Genomic DNA, 22,009 nt, shown 5'->3' on the forward strand with positions numbered 1-22,009 from the left:
TTTATTATCATACTCTATTTTTCCCCTTTTAATTAACCTTTTGGTCCCCCTTTGCTGAATTCTATACTGCTCCCAATCCTCAGGCTTGCTGCTTTTTCTAGCAACTTCATTTGACTCCCCTTTGGATCTAATACTATCCTTAATTTCTTTTGTTAGTCATGGTTGGACCACTTTTCCTATTGTGTTTTTGTGTGCCAGAATAGAATGTATAGTTGTTGCAATGCATGCATTTGTTCCTTAGATTTTAGCCATTGCCTATCCACTGTCATGCCTTTTAATTAAGTTCCCCAATCTATTGTAGCCAACTCGCCCCTCATACCTTCGTAATTTCCTTTGTTTAGATTTAGGACCCTAGTTTCAGATTAGACCACTTCACTTTCCATCCTATTGAAGAATTCTAACATGTTATGGTCACTCTTCCCTAATGGATCCCACACAACAAGATTATTAATTACAAAAACAGAATTACCTGGAAAAACTCAGCAGGTCTGGCAGCATCGGCGGAGAAGAAAAGAGTTGACGTTTCGAGTCCTCATGACCCTTCGACAGCCCATTTTCAGTGCACAATACCAAATCTAGGATAGCTTGTTCCCTAGTTGGTTCCTCAACATACTGGTTTAAAAAAAGACATCTCGTACACACTCCAGGAATTCATCCTCCACAGCATCATTGTTAATTTGGTTTACCCAATCTATATGTAGATTAAAGTCATCTATGATTGCTGTAGCACCCTTGTTACATGTATCTCTTATTTCCTGTTTAATGTTGTTCCCTACCTTATCACTACTGTTTGGAGGCCTAGAAACAACTCCCACTGATGTTTTCCACCCCTTGTTGCTTCTTAGCTCCACCCAGACTGATTCCACATCTAGATTTTTTGAGCCTATATCCTTTCTCACTATTGCACTGATTTCCTCCTTAACTAACAATGCCATCTCACCACCTTTTCCTTTTTGCCTGTCCTTCCTAAATATCGAATACCCTTGGATATTCTGTTTCCAACCTTGGGCACCCTGCAGTCATGTCTCCTTAATCGCAGTCATATTGTAGCCGCTTAGATCTGTTTGCGTTGTGTCTCCCTGCTCAGGTTCCCGTTCCCCTGCCACTCTAATTTAATCCCTCCCCCACAGTACTTGCCCTGTCAGGACATTGGCCCCGGTTCTGCTGGGGTGCAACCTGTCTGACTTGTACAGGTCCCATCTTCCCAGAATCAGTCCCGATGCCTCAAGAATCTAAGTCCCTCCTACACCATCTCTCCAGCCACTCATTCATCTGATCTATTCTCCTATTCCTGATCTCGCTAGCACGTGGGACTTGGAGTAATCCTGAGATTACCAACTTTGAGGTCCTGCTTTTTAATTTATTTCCTAGCTCCTTTCAGGCTCTCATCCCTCTTTTTATCTACCGCTACCATGACCTCTAGCTGTTCACCCTCCCGCTTCAGAGTGCCCTGCAGCCACTCAGTGACATCCTTGACCCTGGCTCCAGGGAGGCCACATTCCATCCAGGTGTCACGTTTGTGACTGTAGAAATGTTTATCTGTTCCTCCTTGCAATAGAGTCCCCTATCACGATTGCTTTCCTACTCTTTTTTTTCTCCCCCTGTGTAGCTGAGCTACTAGTGGTGCCATGGACTTGGCTCTTGCTGCATTCCTCTGAGAAACCATCTTCCCCAGCAGTACCCAAAATGGAAAAATCTTTTAGGGAGATGGGCCCAGGGATCTCCTGCACTACCTGCCTAGTGCTTTTACTCTGTCTGGTGGTCACCTATTCCCTTTTTACCTGTGTACTCTTTACCTGCAGAGTGGCCACTTCACTGTACGTGCTATCCATGAAGACCTCAGTCTTGCAGATGTTCCACTGTGACTCTAGCCGCAGCTCCAGCTCTAAAAAGTGGATTTTGAGTAACTGCAGCTGCAGTCATTTCCTGCATACGTGGTCGCCCTGGACACTGGAAGTGTCCCTGACTTCCCACATCGCACAGGAGGAGCATTTCACGTGGACAAGCTGCCCTGCCATGACTTGCCCTTAAACTACTCTCTTTACTTGTACTTCCTCTAGTTTAATTAATATTCAATATATACTAGGGATGTCACTTCTTATACTTTAAACACTACTTAATCTAAACTAAAGACCAATTTTTACTTGAAAGACTGGACAGTAGAAATACTCACCAGGTCATACTTACCAAGGCCACCACTACTCTCGCACTGGCTCGCTGTCCCACTCTGGTCTCAAGCCTGGTTCCCCTCGCTCTTTAAGGCTGCTGCTCCTCTCGCGTTATCAAATGCCAAAGGCAAAAGCTAAGTTGCACTAAGCTGGCTGGCTTTATAAGCTCCCAAGACAAAGGCTAACTGACCCAGTCACAGAGGAACCAGTTTCAGCTGCTGCTTTAACTAAGCCCAACTGCTCACCCACCCAGTGAAGACCTTGTTAAAACCCAAGTTAGGGCTGGGAGCTTTAGAATTTAAACTGTAGATTTCGGTTAAATGCTAACTACAAACAAAATTAGATTTTTGCAAAAAGATTTTCTAAAAAATTAAGACTCCTTATTCACCAGACACCAGCATCCAGTCCAAAAGCTGTATGACAGCTGTTTCTGGTGAGACAGCCTGATCTGTGTATTACTATTCCCTTTTACTTTAATGGCCCGAAATCAGAAACTGAGGTAACGAGGACCTGCAGACCCTTTCCTGTTCACTACAATGACTGGTGACCAGACAGTGCTTGGAATTATATGGGCTTGGTATCCAGAATCATTTAAGAAATGTTCGATGTGGTCCTAACTCATCTGAATGTAAATGTTTGCGGATGATGATGCAAATGGTGCAATCTACAAAGTGAACATTTCCTTTCATACTCGCAGATGCAGTATCGTTCTCACCCACTGGGTTTCATAAAGTTATACAAGTGGAATTTTCAAAAGTTGTAGCTTTTTAAAATTGATTGCTGGCAGTCAATGTAACCAATTGGAGATGGTCATGATTAGTGCAAGAATTACCTGTTCAGACTCAATAATGCAAGTGTTTTGCAGGAAAAAATATTTGCCTATAAAGCTAAATAGCAAACACCTTTCTTGTGGTTTTTTGGCTTCAATTAGCAAGCACCAGTACTTGGGCTAGGTTCTCTTTAACTTACTGCTGATCTGCAAGCTGTTTAGTTTGGACCAAGCCATTTACCCTGCCTCCTCTTATGGTGTTACACCAATTACTCAACAATGACTGACTGCTCCTTGGGTTCATTAAAAATAACGGTTCACCCAGGCTAAAAGAAGAGGGCAGTACACTCAAATAGTAGCTTAGCAGTTTGATTCTGAGGTTAAAGAAAGAAAAATTAAAATCTACAGTGTATTTGTTTATAAATATTAGACTTTGTTGGATGCCTGCTGTTTTACATCTAGCCCTTAACCTTTATGCAGTCTATATTGTGGAACTCGTCAATGTTTAGTTACATGCAAATGTACCAGACAGACGTATTATAAAGCTTTTAGTTGGTGGGAGCGCATTTTCAGACCTGTGCAGTTCAGTACAGTGTGATTAGGAGATGAGTTTGAGCCTGAGAACCTCATTTGTGTCTACTTCCCCAACAGAGAGCAAGGAAAAAGCTGAAGGACAAGTCATCCTGTTGACTGGATTTGGGCAGGTGTCTTATCAAATCAGAAAGGAGACTAACTGAATTTACTATTCGAATTGTCCATGTTTTCTTACAGAAAGTTTCCTGAGCTCTTTGTCTGGTTTAAGAACTTCCTGGGTTATAAGGAGTCCTCCCACATTGAGGCATTTCCTAAGGAGAGAGCTACAGAGGGCATTGCAATGGAAATTGATTACGCTTCTTGTAAACGACTTGGTTCAAGTTATCGAGCATTGCCCAAAAGCTTCCAACAACCCAAGTGCACTGGCAGAACTCCCCTTTGCAAAGAGGTAAGGAAATTTGTATGAAGTAACTTCACTGAAGGTTAAATTCCAACATGGCTGAATATGGCCAAATCTTTCCTAGATGGCCGAATTGGAGACGAAATTTGAGGCTGTTCTCTGACTTTGCTTTGACGTTGTTGTGTGGGGTGGGTGACTTTGAGGGTTGAGTTCTTTTCAGTGTAAGAATTGTTGGTGTAAATTATTACTTCCCTTCTTGACAACTTTGTTGCCCTAACATTTCCTACTGCAAGCCACTGGATGGTAAATGATTGTACAGATCTAGTCACTGTCCACGGAAAGGAAATAATGTTATCCTGAAAGGTGAAGGCTAACATTGCATTTCCAACGCAACTGGTAAAATATTAAGCTAACCTAAAACAAGAGAGAGATGGAAACTCATATAATGCAGTCATGTTTTATCAATGATGAGTTTCACTGTTTATATTGGGCCTTGTCACATGCAAAGATACTGGCTGCTTATACGTAGACATTGGCAAGGAATTTGGAGCTGAGGGTGGGGGGGGTAAATGGAGTTGAATTGTAAATCAACCATAAGATCATAAGAAAGAGGTACAGGAGTAAACCTTACAGCCCCTCGAGCTTGCTCTGCCATTTAATAAGATCATGGCTGATCTGATTTGTGGCCTTAACTCCACTTTCCTGCCTGTCCCCCATAACGCTCGACTCCCTGGTCAATCAAAAATCTGTCTGCCTCAGCCTTGTGTATGTTCAATGACCCAGACTCCACTATTCTCTGGGGAAAAGAATCCCAAACTCTTATGAATATAATATGCTTTCTTAGCTCTTTGTTGTTCTGTAATTATTACTGACACGTTTACTGCAGGTTTTGAATGATACATGGGTGTCCTTCCCCTCCTGGTCTGAAGACTCTACCTTTGTCAGCTCAAAGAAAACACAATACGAAGAGCACATCTACAGGTGTGAAGATGAACGGTTTGAGGTAAGCAGATTTTTTTCCAAAATATACTTTATTCATAAAAATGATGTATGTTTTTGAGTAAAATTATTTTCCATAACAGTTCAGATTGGACATTACCTAAAGTGTAATACGGTTCAAAATCATTCCAAACAGCATGTGGCACTCTGCGATGACTCAATACAATCGCAATTAGACGTGATATTTAGAGGATACATTCCATGACAGAGATATCACCCGAGGGGTTTTAAACAGTTTCCAGCTCCTTGGTATAACAAGGCAGGCGAACCTTAGACAGCGTCCTTTCCCTTTTGAGTCTTTGCACCAGCTACCTCAAATTTTAGTGCATCCCCCAGCATGTAGTCTTGGATCTTGGAATGTGCCAGTCTCCAACACTCAGTTGTGGACAGCTCTTTGCACTGGAAGACCAATACATTTCGGGCAGACCAAAGCACATCATTGACGGAATTGATGGTTCTCCAGCAGCAGTCGATGTTTATCTTGGAGTGTGTACCCGGTAAGCAGACATGCTGAACAGACATGTGGACACAGGCACCCACCCACACACTCAACCATGAAATGGCCACTAGCATTTTGCAAGTATGTTACCCATAGAGAGTGTAGCTTGTGGATATTCATGTTGGGGAGCTCTATGGGTTGGAACTGTTATTGAAGATATAAACTACTGTGCCACCTAGTGCTCACCTCTGAATCTACACATTTACATATTGAAATAAGTCTTTATAAAGAAGCTTCTGACTGGTGAGGAACTGTTAAAGCTTTGAGATCTTTGTGCTTTACTGACTGGTTCCATTTTTTCCTGTATTGAGCCTTTGACATAATACATTCCAGGTAGCAACAGAAAACAGAATAAAACCTGAGAAATTATACAGATCTGCTGCCAGTCATTGACTAGAGGTTAGAGCCTGATGGAGATGAGAAGGAAGTTTTTCTTTCAGAGAGTCATTAGCATTTGGAATTCTTTTCCCCAGAGAGAAGTGACGTCTGTGTCATTGCATAAATTCAAGGCTGAGTTAGACAGACTTTTGATCGACAAGAGAGTTGATGGTTATAGGGGACAGGCAGGAAAGTGGAGCTAAGGTCGCAAATCAGATCAGCCATAATCTTTTGAATGGCAGAGCAGGCTCAAGAGGCCATATGGCTTACTCCTTATGACCTTATGGTTGATCTTTCATTCAACTCTATTTACCCAACTTAGCTCCAAATTCCTTGTTGCCCTGACCCATCAACAATCTATAGATCTCAGTCAGAACTCAATTCATTTTGGCATCCACACCCTTTTGGAAGAGAGACTTCCACTACCCTTGTGTGAGAAAGCAAATCCTGACTTCACATCTAAATGGCTTAGCTCTAATTTTATGCCCCAATTGTCTTTCATTCACAACCAAAGAAAATAGTTTCTTCATATATACCCTATCTAATCCTATTGAGTAGAATTGGCCTGTACTCTTTGGAGTTTAGAAGAACGAGAGGTGATTGCATTGAAAAATATAAGCATCCACCCTGTCATGCTCCCGCAGAATCTTATATGTTTTAATAAGATTACCTCTCATTTTTCTAAAATCCAATGGACATGGGCCCAACCTGCTTCAACCTTTCTTCCTAAGACAACCCCCTACATCCCAGGAATCAGCCTCGTGAACTTTGTCTGAACTGTTTTTTAATGCAATTATATCCCTCCTTAAGTAAGGAGACCAGATCTGTACACATTGCTTCAGATGTGGTCTCACCAATGCCCTTTACAGTTATAGCAAAACTTCCCTACTTTTATACTCCACCCTCTTTGCAATAAAGGCTAACATTCCATTTGCCTGATTACTTGTTGTACCTGCCTGCTAACTTACTGTGATTCATGTTTAAGACACTCAGATTCCTCTGTCCAGCAGAATTCTTCAGTCTCTCAGAAATATTCTGCTTTTCTATTCTTCCTGGCAAAGTGGACAACCTCACATTTCCTCATTATATTCCATCTGCCAAATTTTTGCCCACTCACTTAACCTATCTATATCCCTTTGCAGACTCTTTGTGTCCTCCTCATAGCGTGCTTTTCTACCCATCCTTGTATCATCAGCAAATTTGGCTGCAATACGCTCAGTCCTTTCATTTAAGTCAATATAATTAGTAAATAGTTGAGGCTGCAGCACTGTTCGCTGTGGCACTTCACTAGTTAGTTTGCTAACTTGAAAATAACCCATTTTTCTTGACTCTCTTTTTCCTGTGAGTTAACCAATCTTCTACATGCTAATACATACCTCCAACATCAAGAGTTCTTGTGCAGTAACCTTTTAATGTGGTGCCTTATGAAATGTCTTTTGGGAATCCATATACACTCCATCAACTGGCTCCCCTTTAACCACATTTGTTTCATCATCATTGAACTCTTAATAAATTTGTCAAACACTGTTTCCCTTCACAAAACCATGTTGACTCTGCCTGGCAGTGTTAGAATTTTCTAAATGTCCCGCTGTTGTGTCCTTAGTAATTCTAGCATATATTCTAGCATATTCCCAATGACAGATGCAAGCCTAACTGACCTATATTTTCCTTCTTTCCGTCTCCTTTCTTGAATAGTGGTGTTACATTTGGGGCTTTCCAATCCGCTGGATTTAGGAAATTTTGGAAAATCACAACCAATGCATTCACTATCTCTGCAGCCACTTCCTTTAAGACTATGGGTGCAGGCCATCAGGTCCAAGGGACTTCTCAGCCTCTGGGTCCCATTAATTTTCCTAACACTTTTTCTCTAGTGATTACAATTGTTTTAAGTTCCGCCCTCCCTTTTGTCCCCTGCTTTTCTATTATTCTTGGGATGCTTTTTTTTTTGTCTTCAACTGTGAAAACAGATATAAAAGTTCAAAGTCTCTGCCATTTCCTCATTTCCCATAACTAATTCCCCAGTCTCACCCTCTAAGGGACAAATGCTCACTTTCACTGCTCTTTTCCTTTTTCTATACTTGTAGAAACTGTTATTGTCTGTCCTTCTATTTCTTGCTCGTTTTCTCTCATACTCCATAATCTAATTGACAGCAGAGGAGGCTCGAGGGGCTGAATGGCCTATTCCTGTCCCTAATGCTCCCATGAAATGCACATAAGGGTTAGTGAATGGCATCTTAAATGCTGAAATTTGAGCTGTGCGCAAAAGACTCTAGTTATTTCTGTTGTACTGTGTACTGGTTGTACTGTGGATTTTCAGTTCAGCAAGTTGCACACGTTTAGGCTGCAATATTTTTGAAGCACAACACATGGGAGCTGGATTAAGTTTCACTGTTTAGGACCTGATGAGTAACCTATAAGGGGTATCAGCTGTTATAAACGATGATGTTATTGCCGTATCAGGATTAGGATTCCTATGCTCTGACTATTTCATTTGTAATTCATGCACCCTGGATCCTTATTATAATTTCAGTATAAGAATCAAAGTGATCGGTTAATATTATACCTGGAACCATCCCAGGCTATTTTGACCCTTAACTTGCAGCTATGCTTCTTATAAAAAGATTTTGCTTCCATACTCCTGCCCATTAAAAATTAATCCTGTTTTAAGATATTATTGCTGTCTTATTATTTTTGTTATCCCTTTAATTCAATTTTGAAAAGTTGAATCTGTATTTTGACAAAGGAAAATATGAACTTTTTCTCAGTCCTCTTCTTTCCCTCCGTTCCCATTCTGTGTGCCATGTACCATTTCCCTTGCCAAATGAGTGAACTGAAGTTTGCTCACAGGCTTAACGTCACTCTGTAACCAGTCACTTCTGGGCTGTGCAGGGCACCCTTATTTAGGTTCTACTCAAATAGAATATCCACACCCTTCCTGTCGCACTCCCTCTGTTCCAGGAACAGATCATGTGGGTCATACTTTGCTTTGTAGACCGGTGCAGTGGGTCTCCCAGGAAAGTGAACGTTAAGAGTCTGATAAAAGCAAAATACTGCGGATGGCTGGAAACCTGAAATAACAACAGAAAATGCTGGAAAAAAACTCAGCAGGTCTGACAGCATCTGAAGAGATCGTGAAACGGAGTTAATGTTTCGAGTCGGTATGACTCTTCTTCAGAGCTAAAGAGAAGTGGCAATGTGATGAAATTTATACTGTTTAAGGGAGGTGGAGCAGGTGAAGCAGGATAGAAGGTCAGAGATAGTTGGGGCCTAAGGAGAAATTGACAAAGATGACACGGACACAAGACAAAGGGAGTGTTAATGATAGTGGTAAAGACTGAAGAAGGTGCTGGTAGTGGCATAAAGGTAAGAAAGCAGAATGTGTTAATGGCAGAACAAGGGTGAAAGAGCAACAGAGAACAAGTGACTGATGGCTTTTGGCGGGGGGGGGGGGCGGGGGTGGTTGGGGAAAAAGGATAATAAATGGAATTAAAAAAGATAAAACAATGATTAAATGAATAAAAATAAGTAAATAAAAATTAATTTTTAAAAAGGGATCAAAAAAGGGGTGAGGCTAGAGGAGCGAGTTCATAGTCTGAAGTTGTTGAACTCGGTATTAAGTCCAGAAGGCTGTAAAGTGCCTAATCAGAAGATGAGGTGCTGTTCCTCCAGTTTGCGTTGGGCTTCACTAGAACATTGCAGCAGGCCAAGGACGGACATGTGGGCATGAGAGGAGGATGGTGTGTTGAAATTGCAGGCAACAGAAGGTCTGGGTCGTGCTTGCGGAGAGACCGAAGGTGTTCTGCAAAGCAGTCATCCAGCCCGCATTTGGTCTCCCCAATGTAGAGGAGAGCGTTAAGAATCTGATGTCCGACTTTGTTTTTCAAAAGTTCCTCAGTAATTTTTTTACATAGAAATTTAAAACTTTATTAACTGCAAGCTCTTTGTTCTTGGATATTTCGGCACAGCTTGATGTTGTCTTGGAAACGAACCTAGCAACGATCCGTGTCCTGGAGACTGTTCAGAAGAAGCTGTCACGAATGTCAGCGGAGGAGCAAGCTAAGTTTCGTCTGGATAACACCCTTGGTGGTACTTCAGAAGTCATTCACCGTAAGGCCATTCAGAGGATATATGCAGACAAGGCTGCGGACATTCTTGACGGCCTGAAAAAGAACCCTGCAGTAGCAGTTCCCATTGTGCTGAAAAGGTAGATTCAATCTGGCAGTGTATTAGAAAAGTGTTTTAAATGTACTATATATTGAAATCCAGACATTATTGTTTTAGGATATCAGCATTTATATATTTGGCACTGTAGTAATAAGATAAAATTAATGCTGACATCTTTGTGACAATTCCTGTACTGTATTAAAAGTGGTACTGGTTTGTCTCAATGTATAAATGCCTTGAGCCTAAATAGCTGTTGGCAATGTTTGATGGGTTTGCATCCTCTGTTTTTGTCATGTAGGTGCTACTCCATCCAAAATAAATGGGTTAAAGTGTAAAAATAGCAGACACAGGCATGTTCTGCAAACATATTAAATATTTTGTTTGCTGACGTTTGCCAACAGTAAAGCTAAGTTAAAGTGCATTCTTAGCTATGCAAAGCAGCTCATTGTAAGTTGAGTCTTTTGTAACTGAGGTGACCAGTCCCAACTGAGGAAGTAGCAGGGGTATGGTACTGTTCTGTATTTTCACAATCACAGAATGCTTGCAGCACAGAGGGAGGCCATTCAGCCCATTATGTCTACACTGGCTCTCCATAGGAGCAATTTACCTTGCACCACTCCCCTGCCTTCTCCCCGTAGCCTTGCACCTTCTTCCCTTTCAGATGACAATCCAATTCCCTCTTGAATGCCTCAATCGAACCTGCCTCCACCACACTTTCAGGTAGAGCATTCCAGATCCTAATCACTTGCTGCGTGAAAAAGCTTTTCCTCATGTCACCATTTCTTCTTTTGCTAATTACTGTAAATCTGTGCTCACGTGTTCTCAATCCTTCCACCAAAGGGAACAGTTTTTCCCTATCTACTTTGTTCAGACCCCTCTAACAAATCTCCTCTCAACCTTCTCGGCTCCAAGGAAAATAGTCCCAACCTCTGCAGTTTCTATTTCAGCACCTCCAGGCAGAAAGATGTGATTTCTGTGGTTTCCATTCTTGATCGTTATCCATTGACTGTATATACCCACGATCCTCCTGAAACCAGTACCCAACTAAAGGAAGAATTAAGGAGAGTGGTGAAGTGAAGACAGGGCTGAAGTGGTCAAAAAGCCCATTGTCATTTCTCGTCCAAACTCACACATGAGGAATGGCAACTTGGGTGAGATATTAAAGGGTTGTTAGTGCCTGTGGAACCAGAGCCAACAGTTATCATCTCCAGGGGAGAGGGAGAAAGCAGTAAAGGAAATTTGAAGGGGTTAATCATAGAGTGCAGGATACCGATTCTGAAACAGGAATAAGTTTTTGACATTCAATGGCATTACCGTTGCTGAATAGTAATAATCAGCATGGATTGGTTAAGAGAAGGTTGTGTTTGACAAATTTGATTGAATTTCTTGAGGAGGTAACCAGGAGTGTTGATGAGGGTAATGCATTTGATGCGGTCTACATGGACTTTAGCAAGGCTTTTGATAAGTTCCCTCATGGCAGACTGGTCAAGAAAGTAAGAGCCCATGGGATCCAAGCAAAGTGGCATGTTGGATCCAAAATTGGCTGAGAGGCAGGAAGCAGAGAGTGATGGTAGAGGGATGTTTCTGTGACTAGAAGTCTATTTCCAGAGGGGTTCCGCAGGGCTCAGTGCTGGGGCCCTTGCTGTTTGTGGTGTAGATAAATGATTTGGACTTAAATGTAGGGGGTATGATCAAGAAGTTTGCAGATGACATGAAAATTGGTAAATAGTGAGGAGAATAGCCATAACTGCAGGAGGATATCAATAGACTGGTCAGGCAAGAGCAGTGGCAAATGGAATTCAACCCGGAAAACCCGGGACACAAGTTCAAGGTGAGGGGGGATGTGAGGAAAACTTTTTTACCCAGGGGGTGGCGACGGTCTGGAATGCGCTGCCTGGGAGGGTGGTGGAGGCGGGTTGCCTCACATCCTTTAAAAAGTACCTGGATGAGCACTTGGCACGTCATAACATTCAAGGCAATGGGCCAAGTGCTGGTAAACGGGATTAGGTAGGTAGGTCAGGTGTTTCTCACATGTCAGTGCAGACTCGATGGGCCGAAGGGCCTCTTCTGCACAGTATGATTCTGTGAAAAGTGTGAGATAATGCACATGGGGAGGGCTATTAAGGCAAGGGATTTACACTATGAATAGTAGGACCCTGGGAAGTACTGAAGATCAGAGGGACCTTGGTGTGCACAGATCCCTGAAGGCAGGTAGATTAAGGTGGTTAAGAAGGCATATGGGATACTTGCCTTTATTAGCCAAGAATACAAGAGCAGGGATGTTATGCTGGAACTGTATAAAACGCTGGTTAGGCCACAACTGGAGCACTGCGTGTGCAGTTCTGGTCACCATATTATAGGAAGGATGTGATTGCACTGGAGAGGGTGCAGAGGAGATTTACCAGGTTGCTGCCTGGGCTGGAAGGTCTGAGCTATGAGGAAAGGTTGGACAGGCTGGGGTTGTTTTCCTTGCAGCAGCGAAGGTTGAAAGGGGACCTAATAGAGGTGTACAAGATTATGAGGGGCATAGATAGGGTGGATAGGAAGGCACTTTTTCCATTAGTAGAGGGGTCAATAACCAAGGGGAATAGATTTGAGGTAAGAGGTAGAAGGCTGAGAGGGGAGTTGAGAAATGTTTTCAGCCAGAGGGTGGTGGGAGTCTGGAATTCACTGTCTGAAAGGGTGGTTGAGTCAGAAACTCACGTAACATTTGAGAAGTATTTAGATATTCACTTGCGTTGCCATAGCTTCCAGGGCTATGGGCCAAGCGCTGGAAAATGGGATGAGTGTAGTCAGTTCCTTGTTGACTGGCGCAGACATGATGGGCGGAATGGCCTTCTATGCTGTAAACACCTATGAATCTTTACTATCAACATCCTGGGAGTTAGCCATTTAAATACTGTGGTTACAAGAGCAGGTCAGAGGCTGGGATTCTGCGGTGAGTAATTTGCATCCTGACTCACCAAAGCCTGTCCATCATCTACAAGACGTAGTCAGGAGTGTGATGGAATACTCTCCACTTATCTGGATGAGTGCAGCTCCAATACTGAAGAAACTCAGCACCATCCAGGACAAAGCAACCCCTTGATTGGCACCCCATCTGCCATCTTAGATGTTCACTCCTCCACCACTGACATACAGTGACAGCAGTGTGTACCATATACAAGGCACTGCTGCCACTCATCAATGCTCCTTCGGTGGCACCTTTCAAACCTGCAACCTCTACTAGCTAGAAGGACATGAGCAGGAGATGCATGGGAAACCATCAACTGCAAGTGCTCCTCCAAGACACACACCTTCCTGACTTGGAACTATATACTGTTCCTTCACTGTCACTGGGTCAAAATCCTGGGATTGCCTTCCGAACAGCATTGTGGGTGTACCTAGACCACATGGACTGCAGCGGTTCAAGAAGGTGGCTCACCATCACCTTCTCGAGGGCAATTAGCGATGGGCAACAAATTCTGGCTTTGCCCACATCCCATGAAAGAATAACAAATGCATTTTGAGCATAAAGCAGGATAACCCATGGCATTAGAATTAATTGTTGGAACTCTAATCCACAGATCTGTCTTTAAAATGTGTTCGTTACTTTGACTCCCATTGTTTGATCTGCCTCTCAATCAGGAGTCAGCAAAGTGCTGCCACTGGTGCCATTCTGAAGCTGGCTGCTAGGAACTGTGGCAATGCCCTAGGATGACTTTGTCTAGTTTTCCCAAGTCCCTCGGTAGCAGTCTTGTGGTTGGGAATTGGTTTGTGGATATATTAATTTTGGGTTCCAACGTGGTGCAGTGGCCAATACTTTCCCTCTCTCATCATTTCACAAACGTTGCTTTTTAATTTGCCCTTCTTGTTCTCTTTCCTCCTGTCTCATTCACACAATGAATTGTAACTTGGTATTCTTCATTATAATTTTTCTTTTGCCTTTCTTCTTTTAGATTAAAAGCAAAGGAGGAAGAATGGCGAGAAGCACAAAGAGGTTTTAATAAGATTTGGAGAGAGCAGAACGAGAAGTACTATCTGAAGTCTCTTGATCACCAGGGAATTAACTTCAAACAGAATGATACCAAAACTCTGCGTTCCAAAAGCTTGCTGAATGAGATAGAGAGCATATATGATGAGGTATATAGTGCAATTGCAACTGGTGTTTTGTTTGTTTGTGAGAGGTGGAAGGTTTCTACTGTTTTCTGACTGATGATTTCAAGATGCAGTGGGAAGGACCTCATACCTACTGCTGGCGGTGAGGGATTTGTTGAAATATTTGTTGACTGTAATCATTTTGACCTTAATTTTCCTAATTGCTTTGATTGTTGGATTGATCATTCGCTGAGAAGGGTGACCCATTTTTGCTTGGTGATGCCCAAGCTCACCGGAAGATTGTGACTCCAGTTTGCTCGGACTTTCTGACATTTTGCCTAGAAACTGCTGTCTGTTGCGGAAATGTGCTAATCAGTTGGAACTGGAAATGACAGAGTAGGACAAGGTGGGAAAGAGACACAGGGAGCTTTCAGGAGGGGACCAAAAAATGTGAAGTTTTTTTGTGCATTCTTTGATATTAAAAAGAAAATAGCTATGATTTCTCAGCGTTCAAGCTTATGACCTGCTTTTGACGACTCTTCAGATTTATGAAATTGCCACATATGAACAGGAGGAAGCCATTTACCCCCTTGAGCCCATTCCGCCATTCGATGAGATCATGGCTGGTCTATGACACAACCCCATATGCTCACCTTTGCCCTATGTCCCTCAATAATTTTGATGAACAAAAATCCCTTAATCCCAGATTTAAAATTAACATTTGGCCTCACTTCAATTGCTATTTTTGGAAACAAGTTCCAAACTTCTATTATCCTTTGAGTGTAAAAATGTCTTCGAATTTCAGGTCCTGAAAAGTCTGGCTCTAATTTTTAGACTGTGCCCTCAAGCCCTAGACTCCCTAACCAACTGGATTAGTTTCTGTCCATCTACTCTTACAGTTCACCATAATATCTTGAAAACTTCAACCAAATTCTCTTTAACCTTCTAAATTCCAAATAATACAATTCTAGTTGTGTAAGCTCTCTTTGTAATTTAACCCTTGGAGTCTGGGTATCACTCTGGTAAATCTACGATGCACTGACTCCAAGAGCAATATATGCTTCCCAAGGTGTGTTGCCCAGAACAGTACTCCAGGTATGGTCTAACCAGAGCTCTGTATAGCTGCAGCATAACTTCTACCCCTTGTATTGTAGTCCTCTAGATATAAAGGCCTGCATTCCATTAATTAGCTTTTATCATTATTTTCTATATATGTCCAGGACATTTTAATGATTTATGTAGTAGGTACCCCTATGTCTCTCTGGGCCTCCACTGTTTCTAGCTTTTCACCATTTAGAAAGTACTCTGATCTATCCTTTTCAGGTCCAAATGTGATGACCTCACATTTGCCTACATTGAAATCCATTTGCCATAATTTTGTCTGTTTGTTGAATCGTTTAATTGTAATTTTATGCTTCCATTTGTACTCCTCACAATGCTGCTTATTTTTATGTCATTGGCAAACTTGGAAATGTGGTTTTCTGTCCCATCATCTAAGTCATTGACAAGTACAGCAAATAGCTGAGGCCCCAACTCAGACCCTGGCGGGACACCAGTAGTCGCATCCTGCCCAGTAAAATACATGCCTATTATTCTGACGCTCTGTCTCCTGCCGCTTTGCCGATTTCCTAACCAGCTCAATAATTGGGCTTCAATTCCATGTGCTTCAACTTTAGCTAACAGTCTCTTCTTAAGAGGGGCATTTTAAGTTTTCAGTTAACCATCAAGGCTCTTATTCTTCACTGGTTGGTATGGTGGGATATTAGGGCGTTTGTTTTAGTGTTTAGTAACGCAGAGATTTCATGCCTGCTGTTCCTTAAACATTCTTGAATTAGGCCATACCCTAAAGGAAGCTAATACCTGGGGCTCAGGCACTTGCTCTGTGAAATTGCTGAGCAAATAATTTTTCTCTAGCTCCTGGCAGACTTATGATGTCACCCGCTGGTGTCTGCTAAGTGCGTGTCCATCACAAGCATTGAAGTTTGGCAGTTTTCATTTCTGGCTAGCGATGGGTGTTTGTGCATCATTGATCCTGATTGTTGCTAGCAGAAAGAAACTGCACCCTGAATTGGCTTTGCAAGTGCATAACATGATAGGAGTCCCCTTATATAATTTTAGTTTGGAGTGCTTTCAAGTAAGATTTAATGGTTCGTTTCACAGGTCAATATCATTGAGACGGTAACAAATTCAAGTCAAACTCTTTGTTGGCAACTTTAAAACATTTCTGAATTCAATTACTTTCATTTCTTACAATACTGCACCAATTTGAATATCTATGTGTCAGTCGTGGCTCAGTCGGTAGCATTCTCACCTCTGAATCAGAAGGTTGTGAGTTAAATCCCTATTCCGACAAGTTGACTACATAATACTAGGCTGACACTCCATTGCAGCTGTGAGAGACTGCTGCACTATTGGAGGCGCTGTCCTTTGGGTGAGATTTGAGACCTCTCAGACAGATGTGACCCCTCAACACTATTTTTAAGAGAACCATGGGAGTTCTCCCTACTGTACTCACCAATATTTATCTCTCAACCAACAGCATGGAAAATGTATGATCTGATCATTATCTTATTGTTGCCTATGGACTCTTGTGCACAAATTAGCTGCTGCATTTTCCTACATTACAATAGTGACCACAGCTCAGAAGTTCTTACTGGCGTTTTGGGACACTTTGAGGCAGTGAAATTGCTATATAATTGCAAGTCTTTCTATGAAAATTAAAAAGTTTATCGATCCAGCACTTTAACATGACAAAATTTGAAATGCATTAAATAAACATCAACTCTTTTAACTGTACTTATTTAAAGGGTTTTATTGTGCTTTTATACATTTATGCCTCATCTTTTCTTTTCTGTTTATTTGTGGCTTTTTAGCGACAAGAACAGGCGTCTGAAGATCACACGCATGTGACATCCGGTTCTCATTTAACCTTTGTTTACGAGGACAAGCAGATCATGGAGGATGCAGCCTCTCTCATTATCCATCACGTGAAGCGGCAGGCTGGGATACAGAAGGATGATAAATACAAAATCAAACAGATAATTTATCACTTCATCCCTGATCTGTTATTTGCTCAGCGTGGCGAGCTTTCGGACGTAGAAGATGAGAAAGAGGACGAGGAGGATGAGGAGATGGACATTGATGAGAGCACGGGGGCAACCAAAAAGCACAATGGCATCGGAGGTAGCCCTTCCAAGCCAAAACTGATGTTCAGTAACACAGGAGCGCAGAAGCTGCGAGGCTTGGACGACGTGTACAACCTGTTCTTTGTGAACAATAACTGGTACATCTTCATCCGGCTTCACCAGATCCTGTGCTCGCGACTCCTGAAGATCTACAACCAGGCAGAGAAGCAGATTGAAGAGGAATGCAGAGAGAGGGAACAGGAGATGCTGACAGGAAAGCGGGACAAAAATGACAGTCCTGCTATTCAGCTTCGACTGAAGGAACCCAGTGAGTATACACGGGAATGTGAGCAATCTTACCCAATTGGGAAATAATAAGAACAGTCACTTTTATTTTCCCACCACGAACACACTGAATGTAATAGTCTGACAGGATCTTTATAATATATTTTGTATTTCTGAAAAGAAAAATATATTGTCGAAGCTTTTCAACTTGCACTCATCAGGACAAATGCAAAAATGCCAAATTTCAAATGGTCACAGCAATTTATACTACAGAAGAAAAGGCTGCTAATTGGTTGGCAAGTTGTCTTTAATTGGCTGAGGTGTTGCCATGGAGAAAGCAATGTTGCTCTACGGCGATGCTTCAGCCAATCAGTCGACTTGCCAACAGGGGAAATTTCCGCAAATTTAATAAAAACCATTCCTAGATGGAAAGCAGTTGATAGGCCAATGAAGGTTTATTTCTTCATGGACCAAACAGTGCACAGTTTGTTAACTTGGCTCAGTAATCAGAAAATACCTCACACCCATTGTGTTGGAAGTCTTTGACAGCTTTGTGCTGATGAACTGAGAGAGTTTACATAGAATCACACAGAAACAGGCCAAGTGGCCCAGCAGATCCATGCTGGTGTTTATGTTCCATGTGAACCTGAATTGGTAATAGTGGCGTGACTCTATCCTAATGTTTGAGTGTTTTGTGCAGAACATATTTGGAACTGCAGCATCCCCCAATGCACAGATTGTCTCTGGCTGTAGGTGTATTGGCTCACTGCCTGTATGAAATCTGTTGTAGTAATTGTGATCCCCAGTAAACTGCAATTCATTTTGAGTTTTATTTGGCACATTTCTTACTCTGGTACATAGATATTTTATACTGTAGTAGCACTTTTGGTAATGTCCCTGCGGCATCTGTAAAATGTCGAAAAGCTAACACAATCTAGGACTTGCTAGTAAACAGCAGGAATAAATTGTGCTGAGGAGGCGAACCTACTAGTGTCTGTGGTAACGCTCTCACCTCTTGAGTCGAAAGATTTAAGCTCACAGCTGCATGATTTGAGCACGTAATCCAAGCTGCTATTCAAGTGCAGTAGTTAATATTGCATTGTCGAAGGCTACATCTTCCTGATATGACATTCAAGTGAGGCCCTGTCTGTTCTATTAGTTCGTGTAGATGTTAAAGGTTACCAAGGCTCTATTCCAAGAAGAACAGGGAGCTCACCCACTATCTTGGCATGTTTCCCTCCTTCACTCAGCACTATGGAAAACAGAGATTGGTCATTCACTTAATTGCTGTTTGTGAGATCTTGCTTTGTGATCAGCTACACGATAATAACAATTTCACAACCTAATCCATTCTATGTGAAGTGCATTGAGACACTCCTGAGACAATTCTTTCCTACCTGCACTGTTCTGATACAAAGACCAACCAATAAAATAAAAGAGGGAGTGACTAGCTTTGTTGTTGTAACTATAATCCTATAATAATGTAAATTCTATATTAATATCAACCTCTATCTTCTCAACTCCGCATTCTGTTTTAGGCTGGTTACTAGAGAAGAAAATAAAACTTAAGTAATACGGCAATGCAGTGAAAGAGTTCTCAGATTAACAGAACGGAACCACTATCTATAAAAGCTGAAACACTGGGGTTGTGAGGCGTGCAGGTTATGGTAACTTGATCACAAGAGGGAATCTAGGATGTCACAGTAGCTAGGATCATTGTAACCTTGTGATATTTTGACACGTTACTTGTGCTGTGCTTCCTAGAAAATCATCTCCTTGAGGGTGATAAATTTTAATCGAGTACTATGATCTGTAATTGATGTAATAAAGTAGAAAGGTAATTGTGGTAGCTTTTGTATAAAATTATACAACACAGAAGGAAGCTATTCGGCTTATTTGCCTGTGCTGGCTCTTTGAAGGAGCTATCAATTAGTCTCATTTCCCCTGTTCTTAGCTCTGAAAATCTTTCCTTTTTAAGTGTAAATTCAATTCCCTTTTAAATGCAAGGAACGAAAGAAGTAGGAGCGGGAGTAGACCACATGGCCCATCAAGCCTGCTCTGCCATTCAAAACAATCAGCTTCAACTCCACTTTCCTGGCCACTCTCCATATCCCTTAATTTCCTGAGAGACTAAAAATCTGTCTATGCCAGCCTTAAGTGTATTCAACAATGGAGCTTCCACAACCCTCTGGGGTGGAGAATTCCAAAGATTCACAATCCTTTGAGTGAAGTAATTTCTCCTCATCTGAGTCCTAAATGATCGCCCCCTTATCCTGAGACTGTGCCCCCGTGTTTTAGATTCCCCGGCCAGCGAACATGATCTCTCAGCGCCTGCCCTATCAAACCCCTTCAGAATTTTGGAGGTTTCAATGAGATTGCCTCTCATTCTTCTAAATTCCAGAGAATATAGGTCCAATTTACTCAACCTCTCATCATAGGGCACCCCAGGGACCAATTTAATGAATCTTTGCTGTACAGTCCCCAATGCATGTGGCAGTACAATGTGGAGACCAAAACTGTACATAGTATTCCAGATGCAGTCTCACCAAAACTCTGTAGCAAGATTTCTTTATTCTTGTCCGCCAATCCTCTTGCAATAAAGACCAACCTGCCATTTGCCTTCCTGATTGCTTGCTGCACCTGCATGCTAACTTTCTGCGTTCCTTGTGCAAGCGCACCCAAGTCCCTTTGAACATCAATACTTAACATGTTTCTCACCTTTTTAAAAAAAAATTCTGCTTTTTTATTACTATTGAACTGCTTGCGCCACCCTTTCGGGCAGTGTATTCCAGATCCTGTTTCCAATTTTGTAATACAAGAGGTTGGGGGTCTTGTGAGGAGCTGTTTATGTCTGATGTGAAGAGTGGTGCTTTATATGTATGTGACAGCAGTGAAAGGGGCTGAGTTTTGCATGTGGCAGTAGAAGGGAGAGACTTTGATTTGTATATGTGTGAGACCTGTTTATTTTGGGCTCTGTGTAGCTGGAGCTTTGGGCCTATGTGCAAGGGACAATATGTGATGGGAATTGCTTGGATTGTGCAAGGCTTGATGGGTGTAACCTGTTATTTTATCAAATTTCAGTGGATATTGATGTGGAAGACTATTACCCAGCTTTCCTTGATATGGTACGGAACCTTCTGGATGGCAACATGGACTCCTCCCAGTATGAGGACACACTTCGGGAAATGTTTACTATTCATGCATTCATCGCTTTTACAATGGATAAACTCATCCAGAGTATAGTCAGGCAGGTAAGATGCAGTGAATCAGAACTCTTTACCATTCCTTCCTAGGCTTTGATCTAAATTTCACTTGATCAGATATTTATATTCCCCTCCAGTCCCTTCCCAAATAAAATATCCCTGGTGTGAATATTGGGAGAACCCTACAAACTAAACGTGTGGAAAACTCAACAGTTGTTTGCTTTTTTCAGAGGGGCCATGTATTTGAAGCATCAAGTTACACTTATATAGGACATATAATGTTACACAGTGACCCAAGGAGCTTCACAGGGCTGATTGAACTCGAGCAGAAATTGGATGAGTTGGGGAGATGGGAGCAGATTGACTGGTCAACCACATGGTTCTTGAGAAGGGATTTGAAGTTTAGGAGCTAAGTGGCAAGGCAGAGACATGTAGGAAGAGAATTCCTAAGTGCAGTGCCGTGATGGTTTAAAGCTGTATTGCTAGTGCTGGAGGCAAAGGGAGGAGAGGTGTACCGTGCTGAAGTTTAGAAGGTTTGAGCAGGGGACATGGCGCTTGCGAGAGGTTTGGAGACAAGATGGAGACAAGTTATAAAGAGACCTGTAAAGGACTTTTGAAATCAATGCTTTGGGGGGTATAGATAATGGATGAATGGGACTTAAACCAAGTTAGCGTTTGCAATGAGTGATCTGCTGCCCTTATGGAGCAGGCAGAAGATATGGCTAGCAGTTGTGGAAAATGTGAAAATGAAGAGTGAGCATAGAAATCAGGGGTCTCTGAAGTCTTTTAACAGTGAGCCTGCCTATTGGATGCAGGGTGAGGACCTCTCTACGGGAAAGATGAAAGAATGGAATGAAGTGTTATTCTGGACGGCCACTAAGAGTTAGTGAGCAAGTAACAGTATCTTGAATTGATACATCTGAAAAAAAGGAGAAAAATTAAGAATTGGAGGAAAATTTGAGGAATAATAAAGGTGACTTTGTTAGATTGAGTGGTTACCTTTCTCAAGTACTTTATGAATTATTTCCCTTAAATGCTACAGGCGATATCTGAAAAAGCAATTAGTGCTGCTGGACAGTGCAGCCAATAATCCAGTAGCTACAGACAACAGCCAGTTGAGTTACTCTGGAGAATATTGTAACCACTTTAACATTTTCTTAGTTCCCTCTACAAAGAAATAAGAGATTCTATTATTTGAAATATTGATGTGTAGGTTGCAATGCTTAGCAGGACTGCTTGGTGGTCCAGCTGGATCAAACTGGGAATTGGACAGAAAGACTGTTCATCCTTCAGAGATTTGTTTAATCAGTTAAAGCAGATCTTTTCCATTGCTTTCTCAAGAGTGTTGTACTGTAGCTGCCCCACGGGAGGGGTGGGACTCAAGTTTTTCCTCATGCTACGTCACACT

The 22,009-nt window shown here is 42.0% G+C and overlaps 1 protein-coding gene across 5 annotated transcripts in view; it reads left to right on the forward strand.

The window, feature by feature from the left end:
- sin3aa (SIN3 transcription regulator family member Aa) overlaps nucleotides 1-22,009 on the forward strand; it is a 133,755-nt gene that overhangs the window by 82,599 nt on the left and 29,147 nt on the right. For all 5 annotated transcript variants that reach the window (XM_041178345.1, XM_041178344.1, XM_041178346.1 and 2 more), the window contains 6 exons: nucleotides 3,709-3,919; nucleotides 4,758-4,874; nucleotides 9,713-9,951; nucleotides 13,850-14,033; nucleotides 16,862-17,441; nucleotides 20,480-20,649. In XM_041178345.1, the coding sequence (XP_041034279.1) occupies nucleotides 3,709-3,919; nucleotides 4,758-4,874; nucleotides 9,713-9,951; nucleotides 13,850-14,033; nucleotides 16,862-17,441; nucleotides 20,480-20,649 (1,501 nt within the window). The remainder of the gene's footprint in view (nucleotides 1-3,708; nucleotides 3,920-4,757; nucleotides 4,875-9,712; nucleotides 9,952-13,849; nucleotides 14,034-16,861; nucleotides 17,442-20,479; nucleotides 20,650-22,009) is intronic.

Source organism: Carcharodon carcharias, chromosome 32 (assembly GCF_017639515.1).
Source record: "Carcharodon carcharias isolate sCarCar2 chromosome 32, sCarCar2.pri, whole genome shotgun sequence".
NCBI classification, from domain to species: domain Eukaryota; kingdom Metazoa; phylum Chordata; class Chondrichthyes; order Lamniformes; family Lamnidae; genus Carcharodon; species Carcharodon carcharias.